Source organism: Salvelinus alpinus, chromosome 25 (assembly GCF_045679555.1).
Source record: "Salvelinus alpinus chromosome 25, SLU_Salpinus.1, whole genome shotgun sequence".
Classification (NCBI taxonomy): domain Eukaryota; kingdom Metazoa; phylum Chordata; class Actinopteri; order Salmoniformes; family Salmonidae; genus Salvelinus; species Salvelinus alpinus.
In genome coordinates this window covers 28,777,041-28,804,333 of record NC_092110.1, presented here as the reverse complement: position 1 = coordinate 28,804,333, position 27,293 = coordinate 28,777,041, and the positions used below count along the sequence as shown (strand labels likewise).

General features: G+C 45.5%; 1 protein-coding gene across 1 annotated transcript in view; it reads left to right on the top strand.

The window, feature by feature from the left end:
* Positions 1 to 27,293, top strand: part of ush2a (Usher syndrome 2A (autosomal recessive, mild)) — a 462,322-nt gene that overhangs the window by 330,181 nt on the left and 104,848 nt on the right. Inside the window, exons 48-56 of the mRNA XM_071365050.1 lie at positions 2,310 to 2,638; positions 7,103 to 7,225; positions 7,739 to 7,902; positions 8,284 to 8,493; positions 17,082 to 17,284; positions 17,405 to 17,517; positions 18,499 to 18,712; positions 21,316 to 21,484; positions 21,720 to 21,941. Coding sequence (XP_071221151.1) covers positions 2,310 to 2,638; positions 7,103 to 7,225; positions 7,739 to 7,902; positions 8,284 to 8,493; positions 17,082 to 17,284; positions 17,405 to 17,517; positions 18,499 to 18,712; positions 21,316 to 21,484; positions 21,720 to 21,941 — 1,747 coding nt within the window. The remainder of the gene's footprint in view (positions 1 to 2,309; positions 2,639 to 7,102; positions 7,226 to 7,738; positions 7,903 to 8,283; positions 8,494 to 17,081; positions 17,285 to 17,404; positions 17,518 to 18,498; positions 18,713 to 21,315; positions 21,485 to 21,719; positions 21,942 to 27,293) is intronic.

Here is a 27,293-nt window from a genome sequence, read left to right as displayed (position 1 = left end):
TTTCTCTTTCTTGTTCCCGTCTGCCTCTCTCTTTAAAATCATACTGGAAGCTGAGAATCCAACTATTTTCCATTCATGATTACTATATACATCTCAGACTAAGCTTGCCTTTACCTCAATCCTACCTCCTCTGGTACTTTACTAAGAACAATACAGCTTCTTCCCAGAACATGAGTAATTCCATCCAGGGTGCTATCAGTGTTTTAAGGTGGTATAAACCCTAGCAGTGTGCCTGCTGGTTGAATAGAGGGGTCTCCAGAGAGAGAGAGAGAGGCCTAGCTACCAGGGCCTTGCTGCCTGACAAACACCATTCAGGGGGAATTCATGTCACCAAACAGGCTTTGCAGCTTAGCGGTCCTCTTCTTTGTACCAATACACCCACAGACTCCACACACACACACACGCACAGGGGGTCCACACGTACACACACAAACACACACACACACACCCCCACACACACCCCCACACACACACCCCCACACACACACACACACACACACACACACACACACACACACACACACACACACACACACACACACACACACACACACACACTTCTCTGTCTCTTCCTCTAGTCTTGAGAAAGTGCCAGAAACACAGACTGAAGTGCTGGTGACTTCAAACAAAGACGCTATTTACATAAACTAGTTTGAATAATTCATTTCCCCCAACCCTGACTTCTATTTGTTGTTGTTTTTTCAGACTATTTCATTAATTTGTTAACAGCTGCGTTTACATGGCTAACGAGGTGAGAAGAGTTACACATGTAAGACGCTAAGACTGGTTCTGCTATTTGCATATTTAGCAGTTTATTCAGCAGTTTATTTATTTACCAACAGACTGGTTCAATGGTCTCAGTGTGTTTTGTCTGGTTGTCTTAGCAATCACTGGGGCTTCCTGCAGTCTAGTGTTTGGTGTGTTTATTCACAGCTAGTGGTGATTTGTTACTTCTTTTTCAGCTAAGCTTTGTTTTTTTTTGTTTTTATTCCTGTGTTTTCCTAGTTATTTAGAAATTGAAGGAAAGGGAAGTGAAGGCCATCACGCACACACACACACGCCAAACGCACACATGCACACACACACACACACACACACACACACACACACACACACACACACACACACACACACACACACACACACACACACACACACACACACGCCAAACGCACACATGGACATATACACACACACACACACACACACACACACGCCAAACACACACACAGACACACACACACACACAGCCCTGAGCCCTTACTTATAGGTGGTGTGTGTGTGTGTATGTGAATAGCCCTTTCCTGTACCTGTCAGTCCCAGGCCTCTATCTCTCTCCTCTCTGATCTCCACCATCCATAGATTACATCAGGCCATTCAATCTGGAAATGACATCCGTGAGCACCCGCACTCTGGCAAATGAGCTACCTAACGCCACCCCACCCTATGCATGTGTGTGTGTAAATGTCTGTGTATATGTGTGTGTGTGTGTTACGGGTCACACCATTAACTAATTTTCTCACCTATTTACCGAAAATCAGAGCAGTTGAATTCCTCTTCCTAATCACACACACACTGCACAGCAATTCCACACATTGTTAGCCTTTTTAATTCCCTGAAATGCTGACAAAATCACACGCAGGCAGCGCTAGCTAGGCAACATGCTGTAGTTTTTGTATATAACAATTCCATTACTGCGGTTTCATTATTTTAGCATGTTGGCCTGCAAGGATGAAATCTGTTTTAAATATGTTGAAGGGAATCTGCCACTCAGGTCAATGTCAGGGTGTCTCTCTCTCTTTCTGCACGGTGCAGAGCTGTACGCACACACACAAGCATTTAATTCCCATACATACATACACACGTAGGCATGCTCAAGCACACACACATGCGCTGTTTGCACACACGCACACACTGTACAGTACAACCTCACTTCCTGGAACTCATCCATCTAAAAGCGTTCTAAAGCACATAACATTCTGAACTGCCAATCACAGGCCTCCCTCGGCCGCTTGCACCTCTGCACTGCACTCTGGGAGAGATGATGTCAGTTGATTGCATAGCCTTCAGTGTTTCCCTGGTAAGAATTGAGAATATCCACATGACTTTGTGCGTGTGTGTTTGTGTGCGTGTCTGTGTGTGTTTGTGTGTGTGTATGTGTGTTTGTGTGCGTGTGTGTTTGTGTATGTGTCTGTGTGTGTTTGAGTGCGTGTCTGTGTGTGTTTGTGTGCGTGTCTGTGTGTGTTTGTGTGTGTGTCTGTGTGTGTTTGTGTGCGTGTTTGTGTGTGCCTCCCTCCCTCTCTCCTCAGGTCATGTGGTCCCCTCCTGTCATTGCTAACGGAGTGATCGACCGCTATGAGATCCGCCTTCCCGACCCGCGCGTATCCCACGACGACCTGTCCAACCTCACCGTCACGGTAACAGACCTGGTGCCCTACACTGACTACTTGGTCACCGTCCTGGCCTGCTCCTCCGGGGGTGGCCTTATTGGGGGTTGCACAGAGAGCCTGCCCACTGCCGTTACTACACTACCCACAATCCCCCAGGACCTGGCACCACTGGCAGTGGTGGCCATCAGTGAGTCCTTCCTGGCCGTATCCTGGCAACCTCCCGACAGGCCCAACGGACCTAACCTCAGGTAAATGTTGTATTATTACCAGGCCACTTAGTTTAGGGAAACCCAGGGTTCTAGTTGTGAGATAGAGATACACAACACAAATAATATGCAGAAAGGTAAATCTGTGTGTAAATGTGTCAGGTTGTAAAGTAGATGATGGTCAGTTAGAGTTCAAGCAGCTGCTGTAGCTGAGCCCCAGTATGCTAAGATCAGACATAGCACTAACATCCAACATCTGCATAGCTTAGCATCCAACTTCTACGTAGCACTAGCATCCAACATCTATATAGCACTAGCATCCAACATCTACATAGCTTAGCATCCAACATCTACACAGCACTAGCATCCAACATCTATATAGCACTAGCATCCAACATCTACATAGCTTAGCATCCAACTTCTACGTAGCACTAGCATCCAACATCTACACAGCACTAGCATCCAACATCTATATAGCACTAGCATCCAACATCTACATAGCTTAGCATCCAACTTCTACGTAGCACTAACATCCAACATCTGCATAGCTTAGCATCTAACTTCCACGTAGCACTAGCATCCAACATCTATATAGCACTAGCATCCAACATCTACATAGCTTAGCATCCAACTTCTACGTAGCACTAGCATCCAACATCTACACAGCACTAGCATCCAACATCTACATAGCTTAGCATCCAACTTCTACATAGTACTAGCATTCAACATCTACATAGCACTAGCAACCAACATCTACGTAGCACTAGCATCCAACATCTACGTACCACTAGCATCCAACATCTACATAGCACTAGCATCCAACATCTACGTAGCACTAGCATCCAACATCTACGTAGCACTAGCATCCAGCATCTACGTAGCACTAGTATCCAACATCTACGTAGCACTAGCATCCAACATCTACACAGCATTAGCATCCAACATCTACGTAGCACTAGCATCCAACATCTACGTAGCACTAGCATCCAACATCTACGTAGCACTAGCATCCAACATCTACATAGCACTAGCATCCAACATCTACACAGCACTAGCATCCAACATCTACGCAGCACTAGCATCCAACATCTACATATCACTAGTATCCAACATCTACACAGCACTAGCATCCAACATCTACGCAGCACTAGCATCCAACATCTACATAGCACTAGTATCCAACATCTACGTAGCACTAGCATCCAACAGCTACGTAGCACTAGTATCCAACATCTACACAGCACTAGCATCCAGCATCTACGTAGCACTAGCATCCAGCATCTACGTAGCACTAGCATCCAACATCTACGTAGCACTAGCATCCAACATCTACGCAGCACTAGCATCCAACATCTACATAGCACTAGTATCCAACATCTACGTAGCACTAGCATCCAACAGCTACGTAGCACTAGCATCCAGCATCTACGTAGCACTAGTATCCAACATCTACGCAGCACTAGCATCCAACATCTACGTAGCACTAGCATCCAACATCTACGTAGCACTAGTATCCAACATCTACGTAGCACTAGTATCCAACATCTACGTAGCACTAGTATCCAACAGCTACGTAGCACTAGTATCCAACATCTACGCAGCACTAGTATCCAACATCTACGTAGCACTAGCATCCAACAGCTACGTAGCACTAGTATCCAACATCTACGCAGCACTAGCATCCAACATCTACGTAGCACTAGCATCCAACATCTACGTAGCACTAGTATCCAACATCTACGTAGCACTAGCATCCAACATCTACACAGCACTAGCATCCAACATCTATATAGCACTAGCATCCAACATCTACATAGCTTAGCATCCAACTTCTACGTAGCACTAACATCCAACATCTGCATAGCTTAGCATCTAACTTCCACGTAGCACTAGCATCCAACATCTATATAGCACTAGCATCCAACATCTACATAGCTTAGCATCCAACTTCTACGTAGCACTAGCATCCAACATCTACACAGCACTAGCATCCAACATCTACATAGCTTAGCATCCAACTTCTACATAGTACTAGCATTCAACATCTACATAGCACTAGCAACCAACATCTACGTAGCACTAGCATCCAACATCTACGTACCACTAGCATCCAACATCTACATAGCACTAGCATCCAACATCTACGTAGCACTAGCATCCAACATCTACGTAGCACTAGCATCCAGCATCTACGTAGCACTAGTATCCAACATCTACGTAGCACTAGCATCCAACATCTACACAGCATTAGCATCCAACATCTACGTAGCACTAGCATCCAACATCTACGTAGCACTAGCATCCAACATCTACGTAGCACTAGCATCCAACATCTACATAGCACTAGCATCCAACATCTACACAGCACTAGCATCCAACATCTACGCAGCACTAGCATCCAACATCTACATATCACTAGCATCCAACATCTACATAGCACTAGTATCCAACATCTACACAGCACTAGCATCCAGCATCTACGTAGCACTAGCATCCAACATCTACGTAGCACTAGCATCCAACATCTACACAGCACTAGCATCCAACATCTACGCAGCACTAGCATCCAACATCTACATAGCACTAGTATCCAACATCTACGTAGCACTAGCATCCAACAGCTACGTAGCACTAGTATCCAACATCTACGTAGCACTAGCATCCAACAGCTACGTAGCACTAGTATCCAACATCTACACAGCACTAGCATCCAACATCTACGTAGCACTAGTATCCAACATCTACACAGCACTAGCATCCAGCATCTACGTAGCACTAGTATCCAACATCTACGTAGCACTAGCATCCAACATCTACGTAGCACTAGCATCCAACATCTACGTAGCACTAGTATCCAACATCTACGTAGCACTAGTATCCAACATCTACGTAGCACTAGTATCCAACATCTACGTAGCACTAGTATCCAGCATCTACGTAGCACTAGTATCCAACATCTACGTAGCACTAGCATCCAACATCTACGTAGCACTAGTATCCAACATCTACGTAGCACTAGCATCCAACATCTACGTAGCACTAGTATCCAGCATCTACGTAGCACTAGTATCCAACATCTACGTAGCACTAGTATCCAACATCTACGTAGCACTAGTATCCAACATCTACGTAGCACAAATATCCAACATCTACATAGCACTAGTATCCGAAATCTACATAGCACTAGTGTCCAACATCTACGTAGCACTAGCATCCAACATCTACGTAGCACTAGTATCCAACATCTACGTAGCACAAATATCCAACATCTACGTAGCACTAGTATCCAACATCTACGCAGCACTAGCATCCAACATCTACGTAGCACTAGTATCCAACATCTACACAGCACTAGCATCCAACATCCATATATGTATTACTCTGAATAGTCTCACACACTCTTCACTGAACCAGACAGAGACTTGCGTTAACATGAGTGTTAATTATCTAGCTCGTTATCTGTGTGTGTGAGTGTTTACCACTTTAGTTCCTACTCTGTTCTCGTCACGATTAGGAGCTAAATAACAGTCTGTTTTCATGGTAAACCATTACAATTCATGAGTACTTTCCCCTCCACAGCTCAGATCAGTGTGTTTGTTTAAGTTGGTTTATGAAAGCTGGAATTAAGGCCTGCCCTCCTGATTGCAGCTCACATTAACATCACTGTGAGAGTGAATAACACTAACACCACAGGAATTAGAGAATAGAGAGGGAGAGAGAGAGACTGCAGAAGAAAGAAAGAGTGATAGAGGGATAGAGTTACAGAGAAAGAGACAGAGAGGGGTGGAAAGAGAGAGACAGAGAAATAGAATAGAGGGATAGAGTTACAGAGAAAGAGACAGAGAGGGGTGGAAAGAGAGAGACAGAGAGAGAAATAGAATAGAGGGATAGAGTTACAGAGAAAGAGACAGAGAGGGGTGGAAAGAGAGACAGAGAGAGAAAAAGAATAGAGGGATAGAGTTACAGAGAAAGAGACAGAGAGGGGTGGAAAGAGAGAGACAGAGAGAGAAATAGAATAGAGGGATAGAGTTACAGAGAAAGAGACAGAGAGGGGTGGAAAGAGAAAGACAGAGAGAGAAAGAGAATAGAGGGATAGAGTTACAGAGAAAGAGACAGAGAGGGGTGGAAAGAGAGAGACAGAGAGAGAAAGAGAATAGAGGGATAGAGTTACAGAGAAAGAGACAGAGAGGGGTGGAAAGAGAAAGACAGAGAGAGAAAGAGAATAGAGGGATAGAGTTACAGAGAAAGAGACAGAGAGGGGTGGAAAGAGAAAGACAGAGAGAAAGAGAATAGAGGGATAGAGTTACAGAGAAAGAGACAGAGAGGGGTGGAAAGAGAAAGACAGAGAGAGAAAGAGAATAGAGGGATAGAGTTACAGAGAAAGAGACAGAGAGGGGTGGAAAGAGAGAGACAGAGAGAGAAAGAGAATAGAGGGATAGAGGGAAATAGACTGTGTTTGTGTGTGTATGTGTGTGTGATTATCCGTGTGTTTGGTGTGGTCCTCAGATACGAGCTGCTCAGACGTAAAAGCCGCCAGCCGCTGGCCACGCAGCCCCCGGCAGATCTCCATCGCTGGTTCAATGTTTACGCCGGAGACAAATTGTTTCACCAAGATAAAGGCCTTAGCAGGTGAGATTACCAAAATTAGCTTTAGAGCAAACCGCCGCCACTGTGTACAGAGCTGTTTCGCGCTCCGATGCCATCTTTTAATGCCGCTCAAAGATACATTAAGCAAATATTCAAATAATTTAATTATTTCGTGCTAATCTCTGGCTGGCACTCGGCAGCAGCTGATTTTGTCCCTGTGCTTGCTAAAAGGCTTCTCTCTCCACTACTGACGTTTACTCTAGCTTCAAGTTAGACACTTTTAGATACATAAGCAGTTTAAGCAGTTTTCTGGACTTTCGCTGCTGTGCTGGCCTAGATTGTTCATAGTGGAAATATAATCGATTGCCGTTGAAATTCGTGTTAGCCCTTGTTGCTAGTTATTGTTTTGTATTAGCCTAGATATTGCACCACTTTTGAAACAGGATGTATTTTGGTACAGTATGTGTGTGTGACTGCATGTGTGCGTGTCTTTGTATGTGCCTGAATGCAAGTGTGTGTTGTCTAACCTTTGCTTGGTTCATTTTGACGATGTAGGTTCACATGGTACCAGTACCAGTTACTGGTCTATAATGACGTGGGCTACTCTACAGGACAGCTGGCTACGGGTATTACCCTGGCAGGAGTACCCCTCCACCCGCCCTTTCTGTCTGTCCAGACCATCGACCATACATCCATACACATCAGCTGGACAGAACCCTGTAAGAAGCTATATTTTAGTGCCATATATAATACTGTCATGACAGTCTGAACTAGAACTGTTATTCACAAAAGCAGGACCTTATTCAGTAGGGTAGGACGAGACTACTATGCTGTTCTAGGAACCTTTTCCATACTGTCATGTTACATTTTATATTTTAGTAATTTAGCAGACGCTCTTATCCAGAGCGATTTACAGGAGCAATTAGGATTAAGTGCCTTACTCAATTGCACATCTACATATTCATCACCTAGTCGGCTCAGGGATTCGTACCAGCAACCTTACGGTTACTGGCCCAACGCTCTTAAATGCTAGGCTACCAGACGCCAAATGTTGATTATAACAATGAGTTTTCCGTCAACTGTCTCTCTCCACCCCTCAGCTCTACAGGATCTCCAGGGTGAGGTGGAACTCTACACCCTCAGGGTCGAATCCTCTCACCTCAGACAAACTCTGACTTTCCTTCCTGGGGTCGATTCCACGGTGATAGGTGACCTGCAGCCCAACACGCGCTACAGGGTTTCCCTGCAGGTGTCCAATGGGGCTTACAACACTTCTAATACCGAGGTCAACTGTACTACTGAAGATGGAGGTGAGAAGAGTGAGTGTGCGTGCTGTGGAGGGGTGGTGTTGTGAAATGTGTTGGAGTGTATTGTGAAATAGCAGGTCTCAGATCAATAGAAGGTCCCAGTGATTCTAATACCACACCAACCCTATTAGCTCTGACCAGCACCCCCCCCCCCCCCCCCATACTCACCTAGAGCAGGGTTTCCCAAACTCACCTAGAGCAGGGTTTGCCAAACTCACCTAGAGCAGGGTTTCCCAAACTCACCTAGAGCAGGGTTTGCCAAACTCACCTAGAGCAGGGTTTCCCAAACTCACCTAGAGCAGGGTTTCCCAAACTCACCTAGAGCAGGGTTTCCCAAACTCACCTAGAGCAGGGTTTCCCAAACTCACCTAGAACAGGGTTTCCCAAACTCACCAAGAGCAGGGTTTCCCAAACTCACCTAGAACAGGGTTTCCCAAACTCACCAAGAGCAGGGTTTCCCAAACTCACCAAGAGCAGGGTGGGGTGGGAGGAGGCAGGGTGCTGGTCAGTGCTAATAGAGTTGGTGGGGTATTAGAATCAATCCTCCAGCCCCTAACCTGCAGAGATGGAGTCAACACCGGAGCCGTGGAAACCGAGACCAAGACCAGGCCCCTGGAATCCTACATCCAGACCAATACCAAGACTAGAACCCTTGAGAATCCCATCTAGACCAAGACTCCACCCCTTAGGAACCACATCTAGACCAAGACTCCCCCTTAGGGACCACATCTAGTTCAAGACTAGAAACCTCAAGAACCACATCCATGCCAATAACATATCCTTTAGTTACCATATCCAGAACCAGACCAGAACTCTCAAAACCCCCTTCTTGGCCAAGGCTCAACCCAGAAGGAACCATATCTACACCAAGACCCAGTTTATCACCAACTACATCTACACCAAGACCCAACCCCTCTAGAACCACAACAACACACCACGACTTAACCCCTCTAGAACCACAACACCACCACCAAGACCTAACCCCTCTAGAACCACAACACCACCACCAAGACCTAACCCCTCTAGAACCACAACAACAATACCACAACTTAACCCCTCTAGAACCTCAACACCACCACCAAGACCTAACCCCTCTAGAACCACAACAACAACACCACAAATTAACCCCTCTAGAACCATAACAACACCACCATGACTTAACCCCTCTAGGACCACAACAACACCACCACGACTTAACCCCTCTAGGACCACAACAACACCACCACGACTTAACCCCTCTAGAACCACAACAACACCACCATGACAAAAACCCTCTAGAACCACAACAACACCACCACGACTTAACCCCTATAGGACCACACACCACCACCACCACAACTTAACCCCTCTAGAACCACACCCAGACCAAGACCTAACCCCTCTAGAACCACAACAACACCACCACCACGACTTAACCCCTCTAGAACCACACCCAGACCAAGACCTAACCCCTCTAGAACCACACCACCACCACGACTTAACCCCTCTAGAACCACACCCAGACCAAGACCTAACCCCTCTAGAACCACACCACCACCACCACGACTTAACCCATATAGAACCACACCCAGACCAAGACCTAACCCCTCTAGAACCACAACACCACCACCACGACTTAACCCATCTAGAACCACACCCAGACCAAGACCTAACTCCTCTAGAACCACAACAACACCACCACCACAACTTAATCCCTCTAGAACCACACCCAGACCAAGAACTAACCCCTCTAGAACCACACCCCCACCACAACTTAACCCTTCTAGAACCACACCCAGACCAAGACCTAAACCCTCTAGAACCACAACAACACCACCACCACGACTTAACCCCTCTAGAACCACACCCAGACCAAGACCTAACCCATCTAGAACCACAACAACACCCCCACAACAACTTAACTTCTCTAGAACCACACCCAGACCAAGACCTAACCCCTCTAGAACCACAACACCACACCATGACTTAACCCCTCTGGAACCACAACAACACCACCACCACGACTTAACCCATCTAGAACCACAACAACACCACCAACACGACCTAACCCCTCTAGAACCATAACAACACCACCACCACCACAACGTAACCCCTCTAGAACCACACCCAGACCAATACCTAACCCCTCTAGAACCACAACAACACCACCACCACGACTTAACCCCTCTAGAACCACACCCAGACCAAGACCTAACCCCTCTAGAACCACACCCAGAGCAAGACCTAACCCCTCTAGAACCACACCCACACCCAGACCAAGACCTAACCCCTCTAGAACCACACCCAGAGCAAGACATAACCCCTATAGAACCACACCCAGACCAAGACCCAACCCCTCTAGAACCACACCCAGACCAAGACCTAACCCCTCTAGAACCACACCCAGACCAAGACTAACCCCTCTAGAACCACACCCAGACCAAGACCTAACCCTGTAGAACCACACCCAGAGCAAGACCTAACCCCTCTAGAACCACACCCAGAGCAAGACCTAACCCCTCTAGAACCACACGTAGACCAAGACCATGACACGACCAAGACTATTGGAAGGTTCTCTATTCAACAATTCCACCTGCAAATAGACCTTAATATCTATGTTGTACTTGTAGTAGTAAATAAATAGAATTCCATACATTCTGAAAAATGCATAGAAAACCTTTAAATTAAAAAAACTAAACAAACAAGCCCCACACCAGGTCCCAACCTCTTGCGATCAAAAGTTTGGTGTCAATATGCATGTGTGTGTGTTTTGTGTGTGTGTGTGTGTGTGTGTGTGTGTGTGTGTGTGTGTGTGTGTGTGTGTGTGTGTGTGTGTGTGTGTGTGTGTGTGTGTGTGTGTGTGTGTGTGTGTGTGTGTGTGTGTGTGTGTGTGTATGTAAACTCAGCAAAAAAAGTAGTGTCAGTGTAGAATGTGTGAGTGTGTGGATAGTGTAGTACGTGTGAGTGTGTGTGGAGTCCAGTGAGTGTGCATAGAGCCAGTCTGAAAAAAGGGGGTCAATGTAAATAGTCAGGGTAGCCTTTTAATGAACTGTTCAGCATTCTTATGGCTTGGGGGTAGAAGTTGTTCAGGAGCATTTTGTTCCCACACTTGGCACTCCGGTAGAGCTTGCCGTTCGGTAGCTTAGAGAACAATCTATGAGTTTGGGTGGCTGCAGTCTTTGACAATTTTTAGGGTCTTCCGCTGACAAGTTTTTGAGGATCTGAGGGCCCATGCCAAATATTTTCAGCCTCCTGAAGGTGAAGAGGCGTTGTCGTTCCCTCGTCATGACTGTGTTGGTGTGTTTGGACCATGATAGGTCCTTAGTGTTGTTGACACTGAGGAACTTAAAACTCTCAACACGCTCCACTACAGCCCAGTCGATGTGAATGGGGGCGTTCTCGACACTCCATTTCCTGTAGTCCACGATCAATCTTGCTGACGTTGTTGTCCTGGCGCTACACTGGTCTCTGACTTCCTCCCTATAGCCTGTGTCACCGTCGTCGGTGATCAGGCCTACCACCGTCATGTCGTCAGCTATCTTGATGATGGGGGGGGTAGATCAGCTTTAATATTGCAGATAGATTGTGACTATCTGAATCATTTCCAATCCCCCATATATGTTGGGGTAAATATAATATATTTATTTCACTAAGCAAGTCAGTTAAGAACAAATTGTTGTTTACAATGACGGCCTACCCCGGCCAAACCCTCCTCTAACGCTGGGCCAATTGTGTGCCGCCCTATGGGATTCCCAATCGCGGCCGGTTGTGATACAACCCGGGATCGAACCAGGATCTCTAGTGACGCCTCTAGCACTGAGATGCAGTGCCTTAGACTGCTGCGCCACTCAGGAGGCCAATGTATTTATTCTATATTATTTCCCCTTAACCCTACCATCCCTCCCCTAATTGGCCTTGTTGGCCCTTAACCTGTTGAAAGGTCTTACTCATATCAGCTACGGAGAGCGTCATCACGCAGTCGTCTAAAACAGCCTTCCTCAAATCAAGCATAGAAGGTATTTAGCTCGTCTGGTAGGCTTGGACAGCTCGCGGCTGGGTTTGTAATCCGTTTGCAAGCCCTGCCATATCCGACGAGCATCAGAGTCGGTGTAGCAGGTTTCCATCCTTTATTGACGCTTTGCCTGTTTAATGGTTCGTCTGAGGGCGTAGCAGGATTTCTTATAAGCGTCCGGATTAGTGTCCCGCTCCTTGAAAGCAGCAGCTCTAGCCTTTAGCTCAGTGTGGATGTTGCCTATAATCCAGGATTCTGGTTGGGATATGTACGCACGGTCACTGTGGGGGCGATGTCGTCAATGCACTTATTAATGAAGCCAGTGACTGATGTGATACATTTCTCAATGCCATCGGATGAATCCCGGAACATATTCCAGTCTGTGCTAGCGAAACAGTCCTGTAGCTTAGCATTCGCTTCACCTGACCACTTCCGTATTGAGCGTGTACTTCCTGTTTGAGTTTTTGCTTGTGAACATGAATCAGGAGGATAGAGTTATGGTCAGATTTGCCAAACGGAGGGCGGGGGAGAGCTTTGTATGCTTCTCTGTGTGTGGAGTAAAGGTGATGTAAAGTTTTTTTTGCCTCTAGTTGCGCAGGTGGCATTGTGGTAGAAATTAGCAAACATGGCAGTTTTCCTGCATTAAAATCCCTGGCCTCTAGAAGTGCTGTCTCTGGGTGAGCATGTTCTTGTTTGCTTATGGCCCTATACAGGTCGTTGAGTGCAGTCTTAGTGTCAGCATCGGTTTGTGGTGGTAAATAGACAGCGACGAAAAATGTTGATGAAAGGACTTTACAGTTCTTCAGATCACATTGATAGTCTCGAACGGAGCTCGTCCAGTTTATTCGCCAATAGAACGTGCAAGAGGAGGTTTATCCACTCTCCAACGTAGTCTCATCTGTTATCCCGCACGCCGGCTTTTATAGCACCGCCTCCTCCAAGTGTCGGGGATTTGGGCCTGGCTCGGAATAATCAATATGTCCTTTGCCCCCGACTCATTGATGTAGTAGTCCTCATCTAAATCAAGGTTAGTGATAGCTATTCTGATGTCCAGAAACTCTTTTCGGTCATAGGAAATGGTGGCGGAAACATCATGTACAAAGATAGTTACGATACACTATCGGAGCTCCCGTTATTTAGAACGGAACGGAACTTTATTTCACAGCGCATTAATTTTTGTGACAGGAAAATGTTGCCCTAAATGTAGAAAAAGAAGACCCAGACAAAGGCCAAGCATCTTAAAACATCATCTTCCTAAACATGAACCATTGCATGCCCATCTGGCTTCCATTTAAAACGCCAGATCCCTTCACACTACAAAGACTACAGTGTTCTTTAATACCATTAGCGTAGACCCAGACCACAACCATGGTCTCCAGTGTCTCAAGATCAAGACTCCATCTCTGTAGGTACTGTGGGTTTTCTCTTATCTTTCTCTCTTTCAGTTTTTCAATTTAAATTTAAGGGGCTTTATTGGCATGGCTAAAGCAAGTGAAATAGATCATAAACAAAAGTGAAATAAACAATAAAAAATGAACAGTAAACATTACACTCACAGAAGTTCCAAAAGAATAATGACATTTCAAATGTCATATTATGTCTATATACAGTGTTGTAACAATGTCTTTCTCTCCTCTCAATTTCAATTCAATTTCAATTTAATTAAATTTAAGGGCTTTATTGGCATGGGAAAAATATGTTTACATTGCCAAGGAAGTGAATTAGATAATAAACAAAAGTGAAATAAACAATAAAAATTAACAGTAAACATTACACTCACAGAAGTTCCAAAAGAATAAAGACATTTCAAATGTCATATTATGTCTATATAAAGTGTTCTCTCTCTCTCTCTCTCTCCCCCTCCCTCCCTCTGTCTCTCTCTCCACCTAATCAGATCAGCATAGTAAAAAGTGCATTAAAAATATTAGAAAGTTGTTAGCTGCTGAAGGCGAGCCACACGTCATTTAGCTTAGAAACTCCAGTGGTCCTTCCATTACATTATTCTACTGCCGTAAAGCCATAGATCTGTAACCACTGTTATACACACACACACACAGTCACACACAAATGCATACACACAGATAATTAAAAAGCCAGGTGCACATTTTGAGTGTGTGTGTTTTTATGTGTATGTGTGTCTGCGTGCCTCCATTCATGTGTTTGTCTGTGTGGTGTTGAGTGTGGTGTTGAGTCTAGCGTTGATAATGCTATCGTGGAAGTGAAATGTAGTGCACTGGGTTGGGTTTGGGTAAGTGTGTTAGGAGGGAATGAATTGGGTAAGTGTGTTAGGAGGGAATGAATTGGGTCAGTGTGTTAGGAGGGAATGAATTGGGTCAGTGTGTTAGGAGGGAATGAATTGGGTCAGTGTGTTAGGAGGGAATGAATTGGGTCAGTGTGTTAGGAGGGAATGAATTGGGTCAGTGTGTTAGGAGGGAATGAATTGGGTCAGTGTGTTAGGAGGGAATGAATTGGGTCAGTGTGTTAGGAGGGAATGAATTGGGTAAGTGTGTTAGGAGGGAATGAATTGGGTCAGTGTGTTAGGAGGGAATGAATTGGGTAAGTGTGTTAGGAGGGAATGAATTGGGTCAGTGTGTTAGGAGGGAATGAATTGGGTCAGTGTGTTAGGAGGGAATGAATTGGGTAAGTGTGTTAGGAGGGAATTAAAAGTGTGTTCCCACTAAGAAGAATAGTTTGGAGATGTTAGTCATTTTGTCTCAATCTATCTGGGCCGCTGCTCTGTGGGCTGGGCTGTGTGATATCCTAATGATCATTGGATGAACGTTACACGGGGAAAGTGGCAATATTTCCACTGTGAATCGTCAGTCAGTTAGATAGACACAGGGTTTAATTGTGTATGCGCTGCAGTAGGAATAGTTACTATCTTCAGTGTGTGTAACAGCAGGACTGGGTTTCAGAGAGACTAGCCCAGTTAACCCCCTGGCCCTGCCTTGTGCCTCTCTTTGTCCTCGCAATCTACAGGAGGGATTCAATTTCCCACTACAGCCTACTAGGACACACACACCTTTTCTCTCTCTCTCTCTCTCTCTCTCTCTCTCGCTCTCTCTCTATCTCTCTCTCTCTCTCTCTCTCTCTCTCTCTCTCTCTCTCTCTCTCTCTCTCTCTCGCACACACGTACACACGTACACACACACACACGTACACACACACATACATACATGTCTTACAAAGATAATTCGTAAAAATCCAAATAACTTCACAGATCTTCATTGTAAAGGGTTTAAACACTGTTTCCCATGCTTCTTCAATGAACCATAAACAATTAATGAACACGTGTAACAACACCTGCACAGGATCGGTACATCCGAACTTCACACCTGCAGGACAGGTACAGGATGGCAACAACAACTGCACGAGTTACACCAGGAACGCACAATCCCTCCATCAGTGCTCAGACTGTCGGCAATAGGCTGAGAGGCGCTGGGCTGAGGGCTTGTAGGCCTGTTGTAAAGGCAGGTCCTCACCAGACATCACCGGCAACAACGTTGCCTATGGGCACAAACCCACCGTCGCTGGACCAGACAGGAATGGCATAAAGTGCTCTTCATTGACGAGTCACGGTTTTGTCTTACCAGGGGTGATGGTCGGGTTCGCGGTCATCGTCGAAGGAATGAGCGTTACACCGAGGCCTGTACTCTGAAGCGTGATGGATTGGAGGTGGAGGGTCCGTCATGGTCTGAGGCGGTGTGTCACAGCATCATCGGACTGAGCTTGTTGTCATTGCAGGCAATCTCAACGCTGTGCATTACAGGGAAGACATCCTCCTTCCTCATGTGGTACCCTTCCTGCAGGCTCATCCTGACATGATCCTCCAGCATGACAATGTCACCAGCCATACTGCGCGTTCTGTATGTGATTTCCTGCAAGACAGGAATGTCAGTGTTCTGCCATGGCCAGCGAAGAGCCTGGATCTCAATCCCATTGAGCATGTCTGGGACCTGTTGGATCGGAGCATGAGGGCTAGGGCCATTCCCCCCAGAAATGTCTGGGAAATTGCAGGTGCCTTGGTGGAAGAGTGGGGTAACATCTCACAGCAAGAACGGGTAAATCTGGTGCAGTCCATGAGGAGGAGATGCACTGCAGTACTGGTGGCCACACCAGATACTGACTGTTACTTTTGATTTTGACCCCCCCTTTGTTCAGGGACACATTATTCCATTTCTGTTAGTCACATGTCTGTGGAACTTGTTCAGTTTATGTCTCAGTTGTTGAATCGAGTTATGTTCGTAGAAATATTTACACGTTAAGTTTGCTGAAAATAAATGCTGTTGACAGTGAGAGGACGTTTCTTTTTTTGCTGAGTTTACACACACACACACACACACACACACACACACACACACACACACACACACACACACACACACACACACACACACACACACACACACACACACACACACACACACACACACACACACACACACACACACACACACACACACACACACACACGCAGTCAACTGTTTTCTTTGAGTATGTGGAGGGGATAGAGAGATGAAGAGGGAGAGAAAGGCATAGATAGATAGAAAGAAAGAGTGATTTTTAGCTGGTGTTTTAACCTGTGTGTGTCCCTCCCCAGAGCCAGAGGGACTGTTTCCTCCAGAGGTGGTTCCTGTAAACAGCAGTACAGTGCGCGTGCTGTGGTCTCCCCCTGTACAGCCTAACGGAGCTGTGACTGAATACTCTGTCTATCTAGACGGGACTGTACACGCTACTGCTGATAACACATCAGGATCGTACTTACTGGGAGGACTGCTACCCTTCACCGTCTATGACATAAAGGTACTGTAGTACACAATCACTCACCTCCTACAGGTTTGAATGATTTCTGTTTTTGATGGTGTACTGTTTTGTGTGTTTTTATGTAAAAGGTGAGGGTGTGTGTTTTGTTGTGTATTACAGGTGGAGGTGTGTACTGTGTATGGGTGTGTAAAGAGTAACGCTACTCAGGTGACTACAGTGGAGGATCTACCTGCTGACATAGCACCTCCACACATACAGGTGCTCAGCCCCAGGTGAGTTAGCCTCTGTGCGTGAGTGTGTGTGTGTGTGTGTGTGCATGCTTGCTTGTGTGCAAGTGTATATGTGTGTGTGCATTCAGGAATGCATGTGTGTGTGATGGTGGACAAAGCCAGAAGCCTTTCCCCCTCTCTCTCTCTCTCTCTCTCTCTCTCTCTCTCTCTCTCTCTCTCTCTCTCTCTCTCTCTCTCTCTCTCTCTCTCTCTCTCTCTCTCTCTCTCTCTCTCTCTCTCTCTCTCTCTCTCTCTCTCTCTCTCTCTCTCTCTCTCTCTCTCTCTCTCTCTCTCTCTCTCTCTCTTTGTCTCTGTGTCTCTGTCTCTCTCTCTGTCTCTACCTTTCTCTACCTGTCATAATCAGGAGGTGTGTAACGTGTGCCCCAGTAGAAAACTAACCACAGATCGATGGCCCTGACATGTCCCTCTCTGGCCTACATGAGCCCCAAACACTTCATTCATTCGCCACGCTAGATTTGCCAGAGTGGAATTTAATCAATAGTTAATTCATTAATTCTGACGCAAGCTACGTCCGGCCCGGAGAAAGAGTGGGAGAAACAGAGAGAGTGAAGGAGAAAGAGAGAGAGAGAGGGAATTGTGGTACGGCTTAGGGTTTGATTGAAATATGACAATTACCGCACATGCTGGTTTACACACGCACGCATGCGCACACACATGCCCAAGTAGACAGACACACACACACACGCAGTAGTAGAAGTGTGTGTGTGTGTCTCCTTCATGGTTAGTATCTGCCAAAGGTACAGTAGTTAAAAATAGAAAAATCTATATTTGAAGTGTATAAAACACTCTGACACCATAACTGACTGAGTTAGCTCGAGACGGGGCAGTCCACACTGGGTGGTGTGTGTGGCTTTTCAACTCAAACCTGATAGGCCCTCTGTTTGGCCTCCCTCTCCCACTTCACTCTCTTCCTCCCCTAATGCTCTCTCTCTCTCTGTCTCTCCCCCTCTTTCCCTCCTCCAGATCAGTGAGGGTGGAGTGGTCTTCTCCAGGTCAGCCCTGTGGTATCATGCTAGGCTACGAGGTGTGGAGGAAGATGCTGAGACCCTGTGGGGGGGCCGAGTGGGGGTCAAGTGTGACCCAGGGGGGTGAGGGGTCAGAGGTCAGATGCTCCTACCTGCAGTGCTCCGCCTCTCAGGGGGTGTGTGGGGCGTCCTGCTACCAACCTCAGAGACAGGTAACTCTCTTTACACATAGAATAAGTTGTTGCCCATATAATATAATAACATAATAGTAGTAACATAGTAACTCCCTTCATGTACAGTACCAGTCAAAAGTTTGGACACACCTACTCATTCCAGGATTTTTTGCTTCATTTTGACTATTTTCTTCATTGTAGAAAAGTAGTGAAGACATCAAAACTGTGAAATAACACATATGAAATCATGTAGTAACCAAAAAAGTGTTAAACACACCTTTAAATTCTTCAAACTACCCACCCTTTGCCTTGATGACAGCTTTGCACACTCTTGGCATTCTCTCTCTCACCTAGAATGCATTTCAATTAACAGGTGTGCCTTGTTAAAAGTTCATTTGTGGAATTTCTTTCCTTCTTAATGCGTTTGAGCCAATCAGTTGTGTTGTGACAAGGTAGGGGTGGTAAACAGAAGATAGCCCTATTTGGTAAAAGACCAAGTCCATATTATGGCAAGAACAGCTCAAATAAGCAAAGAGAAACAACAGTCCATCATTACTTTAAGACATGAAGGTCAGTCAATACGGAACATTTTAAGAACTTTGAAAGTTTCTTCAAGTGCAGTCGCAAAAACCATCAAGCGCTATGATGAAACTGGCTCTCATGAGGACCGCCACAGGAAAGGAAGACCCAGAGTTACCTCTGCTGCAGAGGATACGTTCATTAGAGTTACCAGCCTCAGAAATTGCAGCCCAAATAAATGCTTCACAGAGTTCAAGTAACAGACACATCTCAATATTAACTGTTCAGAGAAGAATTAGGCCTTCATGGTCGAATTGCTGCAAAAGAACCACTACTAGAGGACACCAATAAGAAGAAGAGACTTGATTGGGCCAAGAAACACAAGCAATGAACATTAGACCGGTGGAAATCTGTCCTTTGGTCTGATGAGTCCAAATTTGAGATTTTTAGTTCCAACCGCTGTGCCTTTGTGAGACGCAGAGTAGGTGAACAGATTATCTCCGCAAGTGTGTTTCCCAGAGTGAAGCATGGAGGAGGAGGTGTGATGGTGTGGGGGTGCTTTGCTGTCTGTGATTTATTTAGAATTCAAGGCACACTTAACCAGCGTGGCTACCACAGCATTCTGCAGCGATTTGCCATTCCATCTGGTTTGGGCTTAGTGGAACTATCATTTGTTTTTCAACTGGACAATGACCCAAAACACACCTCCAGGCTGTGTAAGGGCTATTTGACCAAGAAGGAGAGTGATGGAGTGCTGCATCAGATGACCTGGCCTCCACAATCACCCGACCTCAACCCAATTGAGATGGTTTGGGATGAATTGGACCGCAGAGTGAAGGCAAAGCAGACATCAAGTGCTCAGCATATGTGGGAACTCCTTCAAGACTGTTGGAAAAGCATTCCTCATGAAGATGGTTGAGAGAATGCCAAGATTGTTCAAAGCTGTAATCAAGGCAAAGAGTGGCTACTTTGAAGAATTGAAAATATAAAATATATTTGGATTTGTTTAACACTTTTTTGGTTACTATTTGATTCCATATGTGTTATTTCATAGTTTTGATGTCTTCACTATTATTCTAGAATGTAGAAAATAGTAAAGATAAAGAAAAACCCTAGAATGAGTAGGTGTGTCCAAACTTTTGACTGGTACTGTATATCATTTGTATATGACAAATAAACAAACTAGAAATCCTTACTCAACTCTGGTTCTGGAGTAACAGGGAAACATAGGGCAGCCCATTTGTGTTCCACTCCAATACTAGCACAGCCAGTTGACTAGTTCAATTATTATCCTTTGGAGGAAAACATCATAATTCTGAACATTTTCTCAGAATCATTCGACTTAGACGTACATCTCATGTAAGAGGCTAAGAAGTATTATTTATATGGGCCCAGGTGTGCAAGTGTAGGGATGTAACAAAACAATGCCCCCTTGGTATTTGAGAAAGGCTGGTGTAAAGCTCTCCTGCTGTAACACAACAGACACAGTCAGATGTTTGAAACAGTTTTATTTATGCAGGAGACACAGTCATTGTCCTCCTCCCAGCGATTGTTTTCACTAAACAGATTAACTTGTCGTCTGACGATTGCTGCAATCCTCATGTCATTGAAAGCCTGCCAACTTGGCAAGCTACCCATATGCCATACATTTGTCCCCTCAGCGCGGGAATCTTGCGACACACACACACAGACATACACACACACACACCATGATGATGAAGAAGACAAAAGAACCCAGGCGTACCCAAGGACACACACGTTATACCATAATACAGTCAAGTCATTATAGAGGCACAGGCCCGTCGTGTAGAACAAGAGCTGTACACACAGCGGCCATTTTATATACTCAACCTGAACACAGGTGGAGGGAGCAGGGCATGTTGTACACAGCTAATTAACTCTCTCTCCCCCCCTCTCTCTGTGTCTATCTCTCTCTTCCCTCACCCCCTCTCTCTTTCTCTCCGAGTCCTCTCTCTCTCTCTCTCTCTCTCTCTCTCTCTCTCTCTCTCTCTCTCTCTCTCTCTCTCTCTCTCTCTCTCTCTCTCTCTCTCTCTCTCTCGCGCTATCTCTCTCTCTCTCTCGCTATCTTTAATTCTTCCTTTGTGTGTGTGTGTGTTCTTCAGGTGTGTTGTGATGGTGTGGTCTACACCAGTAAACCTCTACACCTGTGCTGTGAGGGGCGTTACCTGCCCTCACCAAATTCCTCCCACACTCTGTGCTGTGGTGGGAAGCTCCTCCTACCTCTCCCGGATCACCAATGCTGTGGAGGATACTACATTCCTGTGGCGACTGGTGAGTACCCATAGGACATCATTTAGCAAAATCTATAGTTGTTCGTGTTCTGCCTCACAAGAAAACCATATATCGTTTCCATCTGTTTCAGTTTCACTTCTCTTCAAAATGTTTTGGGAAATAAACTGTTTACAGTGTTTGAAACTTAATCACAATGTTTTCTTACCTTACCAACAAAACAAACTAACAGATTACTGCTCCTCCTGCTCCTTTTCCTCCTCCTCCTCTCCCCCAGGTGAGGTGTGTTGTCCTGACCCGGGACAGGGGCGTGTGTCGGTGGGGTTGGGTGACGCTTGCTGTGGGCGGGTGCCTTACTCCCCGTCAGGGGGGCAACTGTGCTGTGGAGGGCTGCTCCATGACGCCTACAGGTCCCAGTGCTGCGGCAGTACAGTCATAGAGGATACCCTGGTCTGCTGTGGAGATGCAGAGAGAGGGATACCACACACACCTTTAACAGGTGACAGATTCACACAAGCTACGTCACACACACCTTTAACAGGTGACAGATTTACACAAGCTACGTCATACACAGCTTTAACAGGTGGCAGATTTACACAAGCTACGTCATACACAGCTTTAACAGGTGACAGATTTACACAAGCTACGTCATACACAGCTTTAACAGGTGGCAGATTTACACAAGCTACGTCATACACAGCTTTAACAGGTGACAGATTTACACAAGCTACGTCATACACAGCTTTAACAGGTGGCAGATTTACACAAGCTACGTCATACACACCATTAACAGGTGACAGATTTATACAAGCTACGTCATACACAGCTTTAACCGGTGACAGATTTACACAAGCTACGTCATACACACCTTTAACAGGTGACAGATTTACACAAGCTACGTCATACACACCTTTAACAGGTGACAGATTTACACAAGCTACGTCATACACACCTTTAACAGGTGACAGATTTACACAAGCTACGTCATACACACCTTTAACAGGTGACAGATTTACACAAGCTACGTCATACACACCTTTAACAGGTGACAGATTTACACAAGCTACGTCATACACACCTTTAACAGGTGACAGATTTACACAAGCTACGCAACATATTAAATACACAGGCTAGTCAAGAAAGAGCCGTCGATTTCAGACATTTGAAAAGGACGTTGATTTTGGCCTTCGTCAGCGCTCACCCTAAAACAGTTCACAGTTCTCTAGCAAGCAGAGTACTTGATGATACTTAATGGAAACAGCGCATTCTTTTTTATTATAAACTGGGTGGTTCGAACTCTGAATGCTGATTGGTCGACAGCCATGGTATATTAGACCGTATACCACGAGTATGACAAAACATTTATTTTTACTGTTCTAATTACATTGGTAACCAGTTTATTATAGCAGTAAGGCACTTCTGGGGTTTGTGGTATATGGCCAATATACCACAGCTAAGGGCTGTATCCAGGCACTCCGCGTTGCGTCGTGCATAAGAACAGCCCTTAGCCATGGTATATTGGCCATATACCACACCCCCTTGGGCCTTATTGCTTAATTAATTTGTTTTAAGCTTTCCCCAAACCATAGCCCTAACTTTAACCACTTGGGAATTAATACCTAAACTTAACCCTTTGAGTTGTTTCTGTTTTAACCCAGTAACACAGAATTAACCCTGTAACCACGCAGAATTATTGGGTAAAAAATCGATGTTCATCCAATTACTGCAAATTCCGAAGTGAAACTATGAAATCAGGTTGAAATACAACACACATACGCACACCTATAACAGGTGAGAGATTTGCACAAGCTACGACACACAAACACACACATTAAATGTCTGTCCTACCCACATCCACGTTACACTTCCCCAAAAAGTTTAGGCTGGGTCCTCAGTGACTTTAGAATGACACTGGGAAGAGAGATGGCAGATATAGGGGAGGAGAGTTAGAGAAAGGGGGAAGGATGGAAGAGAGGGACTTGCTCTCTTTTGGGGTCGTCTCTCCCCTGTGGTGTCTCTGAGCGCAGGCACCCAGGCACAGATGGGCAGGGGTGTGTGTGTGTGTGTGTGTGTGTGTGTGTGTGTGTGTGTGTGTGTGTGTGTGTGTGTGTGTGTGTGTGTGTGTGTGTGTGTGTGTGTGTGTGTGTGTGTGTGTGTGTGTGTGTGTGTGTGTGTGTGTGTGTGGGCGGTGTCACACAGTGTCAGACATCTTTGTCACGGCAGATGATAGAGCGGGCAAGGGATGGCACTGGCGAGGGCACTGCCAAGCACTCTGCAGGAAACACACACACGCAATTCACACACACATTCACACACAGCAGGGTACACTCTGCAGGAGTCAAAGTGCACACGTTGCCAGACTTGGACACGGCACACTATTTATCACACAACATATAAACAAGGACCCCATAAGGATGTGTTGCATAGTGTCATTAGTCTCTCTCCTCACAAATACTCTTTATATTGTACTGTACCATAAAGGACTCTTGAGGAATGCTCAAGTCCTTTCTGAACCAGGTAACAGGCGCACTAAGTTAAACCATGAAGAAACCATTTCACTAAATGTCCAATGGAATGTTTTGATTTCCTGTTATCTGCCAAATGAACAGAATTCTCAACAGTGAAGACATATGCTGTGATCAATTCCTGAGTCACATATTACAATATCTTACTTTAATACCCTCTTTTCCTCTCTTCCTCCTTCCTGTATTCCATCTTTCATTAGCGTTATCTTGCTGGAGTGAGCATATGCTTCTCTCCTCCTCTTCCTCCTCTTCCTTCTTCTGCTCTTCTCCTCCCTGCTCTCCTCTTCCTTCTCCTCCTCTTCCTCTTCTTCCACCACCTCTACTCCCCTTCCTTTCCCCCTTTCCTCTCCTCTCATCTCTCATTAGCGTTAGCTCTCCCAGTGAGAACATATGGTATGATGGATAGTTGGGCTAGCTCGGTTAGCGATGCTAAAGGCCATTTGCCGGGTGCCTGCACTGTCGGAGGGCCCGGGGCTGCCGCTCCAGCCCCGATCTGAGCGTCTGCTGCTCCCCGCAAACACACACACACACACTTACACACTTACACACTTACACACACACACACACACACACACACACACACACACACACACACACACACACACACACACACTTACACACTTACACACACACTTACACACTTACACACACACACACACACACTTACACACACACACTTACACACTTACACACTTACACACACACACACACACACACACACACACACACACACACACACACACACACACACACACACACACACACACACACACACACACACACACAGCAACACTTATTATAGGACGGGCTACTTAACCTTGGCAACAACACTTTCAACGACACTCTGAAGGATTCGTCCTCAGCAGGACATAGCTGCTGAGAAGTTCATGTTCAGTTAACCTTCCTTACTTTTGGAAGATTTACCAGAATGACTTGTTTGATCTGTTTGTGTGACTCTGTGACTGCGTGACTGTGTGACTGTGTGACTGTGTGACTGTGGAAGAGAATAGTAAAGTGAGAGAGGACAAAGGCAGCTAATCCAAATGAATTTTAATCAAGAAAAGAAAGAATGAAAGAATGAAAGAAAGAAAGAAAGAAAGAAAGAAAGAAAGAAAGAAAGAAAGAAAGAAAGAAAGAAAGAAAGAAAGAAAGAGAAGGAAAGCAAGAAAGAAATAGTGTGGGCTTAGGAAAGAGTAAAGATAAAAAGGAAGATAGAGGTAGAGTGGAGAGGGATGGAGAGAGAGAGAGAGAGAGAGAGAGGGGAGTGTGAGGGCTCCCTGTGTCCGTGTGAAGGGTGTCCTGCGGTGGCCAGCTGATAGGCGATAGAGGGTGATGTGATTATCAGGTCCCTGAAGTGCGATCTATCACACATTACACTCTGCTCTGTCAAGAACCATACACACCCTCCACGGGGGAACAGCAATGCTGGGAGACAGGCTGTCTGCCGGCTCACACAAACACACACACACACACACATACAAATGTGTGTATCCGCGGGGCAGGGCTATTGAATTTGAGCCGGGGGAAAAAGGGAAATTAAAAAGGTGAAATAGAATAAAAGAGGAAAACAAAATGTGATCAGTTTAACCTGTTCAAGGTAATGTGATATAAACAGCCACATCAGCCATATATTTCATGTATTTATTTAACCTTTATTTAACCATGCCAGTAAGTTGAGAACCTGCCCTCATGTTCAACAACCGCCTGTCCAAGAGTCCAAAATACAGCAAGGAACAAATAAACATGGAAAACACGATAGTTGAAATACGTGAGTACAAGTATGGTAAATATCATCCATACCAAAGCAGTAGCGTAGTGGGATTATATGACCTGGACTGACTGTGTGGTTATGAACTATCATTCACGTACACTCTCCAGGTCACCACTCTCTATAAAACTCTACAGCAGGGTAGAGAGAAAGATGAAAGGCAGAAAACAAACTCCAATCCCTGTTTAATACTGCAGTTATCTTACATTAAAACAGATTTAGTCTAACAGCAGGTTGCAGAGTCAGGGGAAGGACAGTAAACAGACGTTTAGTGTTTAAAAGACTACAATATTGCTGTAATATATGTAATATTAGCCTATCCATTAGTTAGTGGGTTTGTTTGAGGATAAAGAACTGTTGGTTCAGTCTTCAGTTTATGTTACATACAAACGCTGATCCTTACTAACAGCAAGTTGGAGTGTTTGGGGAGACAGACAGCAAACATGTTAGTCTGCCGTATTTTCAGACTAATACAGAATCAGACTCCTCTCTTGAGCCACTCGATTTACTTTAATTTGTTTCGTATTTTGGAGGATGAAGATAGTTTAGTGGACTCAAGGCTGTTGGGCCTCCCAGAGCTCCTAACCCCTTATGAGTCACTGCCTTGCTGTGTGTGCCCCTCTTCTCACCCTTCTCACCCTTCCTTAAGTCGCTACTTCCCAGTGTGTGCGCTCCCCTAACTCTTCCCCCTCCGCCTGTGTGCTGTGTGCACCAGCCCAAACGTTCAAGGGCAATTCTGAATATCCCTTTTCACCGTTTAAGTGTTAAAAGCCTCTCGGTCCGGGGGTGTTATGTCAACGCGGCGCCATCATCAGCCCGGGGGATGGAAACGGCTGTGATGATGCTAAAAGAAAGGAGGGGAAAAACATAATAAGCAAATATGTTTTTCAAGGACACCGTGACCATTTGCTGGAGGAAATTATCCCTGTAGTTAAGAGCTGAGCCTGACGAGATGAAGCTGGGTGTGTGAGGTGGTGATGCGCGTGCATTTTATGGTGTATTTGGGCTTGTGTGTATTTGTGTGTGTGTGTGTGTGTGTGTGTGTGTGTGTGTGTGTGTGTGTGTGTGTGTGTGTGTGTGTGTGTGTGTGTGTGTGTGTGTGTGTGTGTGTGTGTGTGTGTGTGTGTGTGTGTGTGTGTGTGTGTGTGTGTGTGTGTGTGTGTGGCGCCATGCTTAATCATCCCTCACATGAATGTCCTCGCATTGTTCTGCCAAAATTCTCACATCAGCACTGGGGACCAATCGACAGACGAACAGACAGTACGTCCTAAACAAGCATTGTCTATCTGGGGTGTTTTAAAAGACGGAGTGGAGGCTGAACAGATGAAGACGTTTCCTTTTAATGTGTTTATGATGATGTCTTTTCTATTGAGTTACCTTAATGGCCTTAACATCCTCCAGCCATTACATTAGCATGTAGCTGTTAGCTGCTAGCTGTTAGCCGCTGTGTTGGAGACCCACGGTTAGAGTTGGGCTGTGGATTCAGTCAAACACTAATTTACTAAGTAGTGGGGAAAGCTCTGGAACTGAAGCAAAGGCTACTGAAATACATTACGAA